The sequence below is a fragment of the Neltuma alba genome, unplaced genomic scaffold (assembly GCF_004799145.2).
Source record: "Neltuma alba isolate B1F8T4 unplaced genomic scaffold, ASM479914v2 tig00012828_pilon, whole genome shotgun sequence".
In the NCBI taxonomy this organism is placed as follows: Eukaryota; Viridiplantae; Streptophyta; class Magnoliopsida; order Fabales; family Fabaceae; genus Neltuma; species Neltuma alba.
In genome coordinates this window covers 1-5,266 of record NW_021637219.1, presented here as the reverse complement: position 1 = coordinate 5,266, position 5,266 = coordinate 1, and the positions used below count along the sequence as shown (strand labels likewise).

The 5,266-nt window shown below is 37.1% G+C and overlaps 1 protein-coding gene across 3 annotated transcripts; it reads right to left on the bottom strand.

Annotated features, from left to right (window-relative positions):
* Nucleotides 1-1,316: 1,316 nt before the first annotated feature.
* Nucleotides 1,317-3,936, bottom strand: LOC114731406 (peroxisomal adenine nucleotide carrier 1). 3 transcript variants are annotated; one of them, XM_028918557.1, is made up of 6 exons: nucleotides 3,497-3,513; nucleotides 2,996-3,220; nucleotides 2,706-2,894; nucleotides 2,090-2,236; nucleotides 1,811-1,971; nucleotides 1,317-1,633 (listed from the first exon to the last, which is right to left on the bottom strand). In XM_028918557.1, the coding sequence occupies exons 2-6, from the start codon at nucleotides 3,059-3,061 to the stop codon at nucleotides 1,357-1,359; spliced, it is 840 nt and encodes a 279-aa protein (XP_028774390.1). In that variant the 5' UTR covers nucleotides 3,062-3,220; nucleotides 3,497-3,513; the 3' UTR covers nucleotides 1,317-1,356. The 3 variants fall into 3 exon arrangements, with proteins under 3 accessions (XP_028774390.1, XP_028774389.1, XP_028774388.1); XM_028918556.1 differs by having other exon boundaries at nucleotides 2,996-3,936; XM_028918555.1 differs by lacking the exon at nucleotides 2,996-3,220 and having other exon boundaries at nucleotides 2,706-2,937; nucleotides 3,497-3,936.
* Between the last annotated feature and the right edge of the window lie 1,330 nt (nucleotides 3,937-5,266).

The following is a 5,266-nucleotide window of genomic DNA, read 5'->3' as shown; positions in this document are numbered from 1 at the left end:
AAAGATTACATCTTGAGAGTGCGTTTAGATTCTCGTGATTCCCTTCCAGATGAGAAGGATAATCTTTTCCAACGAATCAACAGTTATCGAGCTTCCTTAAGCTCGGCACCTCTAACATAGAATTAAAAGAAGAGTATCTTGCTGATAAAATAGAGTAAGACCAGAGAGGTCTTTCTCGTGTGAGATAAGGCTACAAAAAACCACTGATTCTGTGGTGAAAATATAAGGCACGCTGCGCAGATACTCGGCAGAATGGAAAGGAAGGCCTGTGCAGTAAAGAAGCATTCTTTTGCAACCTGCTACGGGTATCTCAATTTTAAATTTGGAAGTGCTGACATTGCTCATTTGATTTTGAGGTTCAATCATAAATGCGGTTCAAATTCATCTTCTGATTCAGTTTTAGGATGTAAAGAGTATGAAATTTAAGCAGATGGCAAAAACTCACTTTTTTCCTGGGTTGAATTCAAAATTTGCTGTTTTGTTTTTGCCACGGGGCGTTCAGAATTACTTTTGGCCGAGGCATTTTAACTACGTTCCGTGAGATTTGGAAAAAGAAAACAAGTATGAATTCGGGTTTTACAGAGAACAAGGACACTAATAACGTGTGTGTGTCTCTTTCTCTCTATCTATCTATATATATATATATAACCATAGCACACCCAATTATGAACTCATTTTTATTGGCCAAAATATATTATGAACTTTGAGAACAGATCATCATGCAGTCTTTCCCAAAAGATACATCAGAGAGAATCCGGCCGTCCTATATGATAGGAAATCCATATTCCATAGCATACCTTGTCAATGCTAAAAACTTTAACAATAATAATAAAAAAATCCATCATCAATGACCAGATTAGGTGCAAAGAGTGCAGATTCAGCATTTCATTGCACTGCTTACGATGGGAGGTCCATGCCCCGTTACGAGCTGACGTAGACTTCTAACTAAGCACCAATTTTCCTCCATGGAAGACAACCATGTAAGCGGAACCTCTCCTTTTCTTTTCTTATCCTCTTTCCTTTTTTTTTTTTTTAACCATTAGATTAACATATTTTAACAGTTTAGATTTTAATTTCTTATAAACTATTTATAAAAAAAATTTAAAAACATTTAGTGTATTTGCAAACTATTAAAATTAAATTTAATATAGTTTGTAATTTCTTATTTATTTTCATAGTTTCATATTTTAATAATAATTTTAAAAAGATTTAAATCTGAACTATTAAAATATTAATTTAATGGTTATAAAAGGAAAAGGAGGAAAGAGGATGAAAAGGAAAGAAGAGAGGCTCCGAATCCACCATATAAGCATCTTCTCGGATGAGAAATCGATTCGTGAAGTACCTATCGCTAACTCAAGCTTCCTTTACTTTGGGAGGAGTAGACAGATACCTGCCAATCATGTGCATCAAAATCCATGACGTCTTCGTGATCTTTTCCTTTACCATCAGAAGTAGCGCTGCGCTCAGAACAGTTTTCAATATCTGCGCCTGCAATCCGTTGAAAAACCCCAGCAAGCCTTCTCTTCTCCAAATAGTATAGAGTGCACCTGAGATTGTTCGTTGTGCTCTTCGCTCAGCTTCTGTACTCCGATTGTCATCTGACTCAGCTGATTGAATCATAACCTTACACCTATAGGCAGTTTAAAACAACTTTCATCACGTAGTCCGCAAAATGGCCCAAGCAAATAAATAAGATGAAGAGAAAAGGCAGCAGAAACTTTAGATATGAATAAAATGAAATGTCCCCTCCTTCTTTAGGAACCATGTTTCCTGAATGAGGGATAGATGAATTGACACGACCATCCACCTGATAGCTGGGTATGTTAGGCACGTGGCAACACATTTTGAGACTGCACCCAGCATGAAGGCAGAAAAGGCAGAAAGAGCTTCCGGGGACGACTTTGCACCTATTTTCTTGCTCATCTTTCCCTTTAGTAGTCTCTGTTTCAGCTGATCATATGCCGTATACTGTCGGGCAAAAATAAAAACTTTTCTGAATTCAGGTTGTTCTCAAGCTAATCTGAAATAATATGAAAGAAATCCCTCTATGCCATGATTGTATACATATTCTGTGAAAGACTAATACCTGAATAGACGGGTTTGATGTTAAAAGAAGAGATATCCCGAGGCCATCAAATGCCTCACTCCATGTACCCTCCGAAAGGGTCTTCCAAAATCCCTTGGATTTTCCAAATTCGCTAGTCTGCATCCTTGAGGCTGCCGTATCTAAGGGCTGTGAAGTACAACTAGATGTTAAATGTGCATGATAATAGGAGTCATAGTCACTGAATAATGATTCACCCAAGAACAATGAAAGCATGGTTTGGATGCTTTTGTTACTGATTACCAGTTGGCCCATTTCTTTTGATTTTAGCAATTAAAAAGTCCGCTTGGAAAAGTCTACAACATTGTTTGACTACATTCTTTTTCCTGCTCTCTTGCCTTTGTACATAGAGACTCTAACCTAGAACCTTCCTTGTATACCCATCCATTCAAACCACCTGAGCCGATATCATAGATAATTAAAACTTTAAACTGTACTTAATGTCTTCTTGTGATGCCTATAGCTGAAACTATCAAAGGAAGAAGAACTTGGTTACATGCAGCAACCTACAGCTCGAATTATTAACCGCACTACAACAGGCACATGGCAGCTAACAAACAAAAATTCTGATCTGAAAACGTTGATAGCTATTACTTGCCTGTGTTACTACTATTGTACAGACCCCAGCAGCAGTGGCAACAACCAAGTTTGCTTTCGTTCCGATGGTCTTCTTTCCAGTTTTCTTCAGGTATAACCTCCTAAAGTAGCTGTATCCATAGAAATAAAGAAATGACGAAATGAAGGATTGGATGTTCTTCGTCCCAAGGCCTTGGTACAGTGAAAGCACCTGACGAGTAGAAATAGCTTCCCATAAAACATCAGAAATATTCCTGCATAAGTTAGAGCAAACAAGTTTACTAAGCGTGATTAAATAATTTAATAGTTAACCTTGGAGTGACAGTAGGAAAAGCGGAAATGTGAAGTTGGCAATACGCGGTTTATTGTTGAAACCATCGATGATTTTTCCCCCTTCTGCTTGATCAACTCAACAAAATTTTCCCATTACGCTCTGCTGCTTTCTTTTTCCATACTAGGTTAGTAGTGGATAGTTAACACTGAGCATGGAAGACCAACTACAGAAAGATTTACGCATGTTCCTGATAGTCTGCTGTTCTACTCGCTAATGAACACGCCAGTAAGATATACTCGAAACTGGATTTGCCAACAAGAACAGTATAGTTGACTTATCACTTTGGCAAACATTATAATGTATAATTTCACGCTGATAGTTTTTTTTTTTTTTTTGGCCAACAATTTCACACTGATAGTTAAACAAGCTACTTCAAAGGAAATCGGACAAAAAGATTAGAACATCCTAATATAATTAACATGATGCAAATTGTAATCCAACTAACAAATACTGATAGAATTGTCTGGAAATGATTCAACCTGTATCTTCGCTGTTGTTTAGCCTGAACTTCAGCTTGATATTTGGTCTTGCAAGTATCGAGAGGGTACAAGACGGTTGTGCTAACAAGGGAACCAATGGCACCAGAAGTTGCTTCTGACAATGATTCCAGATCAAGCTGCATCTTTCCTCAGAAAAACCAAAGATAGATGGGAATTGAAATAGATTATCGGAACTCAGGCAGGAAATGGGATTTCATGGGAAGGAAACGAAAGCTTCTGAGGTTGAAGGCGCAAAGAGAGGCATGAATTGACCAAAAAGGGTGTAGAATGATTCAGCGGGTAAAAGCTTCTGATTTTTGAGTTAACCCGCTGGTCCGCTGGAGGTCGGTACAGCTGGCCTCGGAAGCCAAAGGATTGGATTGGTTTCAGGCTCTCAGCTCCACAGCTGAGTATCTTTTTGGGAAGCGAGGCGCGGAGAAATGGGCAGAAAGAAATCGCAAGAAGTAAGAAATCGAAAATTACATGTACACATGTGCATTTGAGTCAGTTGGGTTTTTATTTTTTTACCCCGTTCAAATATTCGCAAGGGGCTAAAATTTGTAATTGTCCTTTTAAAATTTGAAAATCTCACAAGAAATCCATTTGAACCGCTAATTATTTAGCCCAACTTTCTCATAAAGCAATTTTTATTTCCTCAATTAACCACCACCTATCATAGAGGGGGAGGTTAAGGTGGAGAGCTTCGTCTACTTGTGTTTGCTTAATAAATTTTAGTATTATTGAAAAAAAATCAAAAATCTAACGCATTCATTATTCAGCATTCTCACTTTACCATCTCAAAGAATCACTTCTCTCCTAAACCAGCTGCGTAAGAAGCTACGCTTGTTTTTCGTTGCGAAGCCATGCCACATGGGATCACTTCAAGTTATTTGAAAAAAGAAAAAAAAAAGTCAACACGATATTAATAAAAGGTTTAAGGTGTAAATTTATTTAGAAAGTTTTCACTTAAAAACGTTGTGCATTCAAAAATTTGAAGTACAAATTTATTTTAAAAATTTTAAAATAAACAATTTAATGTGGTGTGAGGCAAAATTATATCTACAAAATTTTTAGGTGCTCAATACTTCTGAATAAAATTTTTCGAAACAAATTTACACATTAACCTTGATAAAAGTAGTACCCCTATAAGCCAAGAGCAGCACTGAACATAAAAGGTAAACAGTGCTATTGGGCCATGCATTGCTGTCAGGCTCAACCAGAAAAAGAAATACACCAGAAGAGAGAAAAAACCCTTTGTAACAAAAAAAACCAGCAGTGTTGTATGCCAAAAAAACGCACCAATGCAGCAGCTTGGCCCAGCATAGACCAGACTCTTCACAGCCGGGAGTTGGACGATGCACTTGCTCATGAGAGTTTCATTATGAAACTACGAATATGATCATAACACACACAAAAAAAAAAAAGATTTTTCTTAGACGATTAATAAACTTTTTCGAATTAACAACCATCCTCGGATGTGTCAAACTGGGATTTATGATTTATCATGAATTGGGCATTAGACTTATAGATAAAGTTTATCTACTGAATAAATGAATGCATGACCCACCCTTGGGAGAAATAAAAGATAAATATGTCTTGTATTGTTCACATTTTTTCATATTATATTCTTGCTTAAATGCCCCCTAAATGAGGATCATGTGACATGTACAGTGTCCATATGGTTTCTCTCTCTTTTCCTGGAAACATCTCCTCACAGTCCCATCGCGTCGCATACTGAATAAACATTTATGCATCTCGAAGCAAAATAAA

What these genes read in the sequence shown, in the direction of transcription:
- LOC114731406 (XM_028918555.1), bottom strand. Translation starts at nt 3,639, where the DNA reads ATGCAGCTTGATCTGGAATCATTGTCAGAAGCAACTTCTGGTGCCATT. An exon ending in GTACAATAGTAGTAACACAG is followed by an intron (nt 2,237 to 2,705) that starts GCAAGTAATAGC and finishes TGTACTTCACAG; the next exon opens with CCCTTAGATACGGCAGCCTC. An exon ending in CTAACATACCCAGCTATCAG is followed by an intron (nt 1,634 to 1,810) that starts GTGGATGGTCGT and finishes AACTGCCTATAG; the next exon opens with GTGTAAGGTTATGATTCAAT.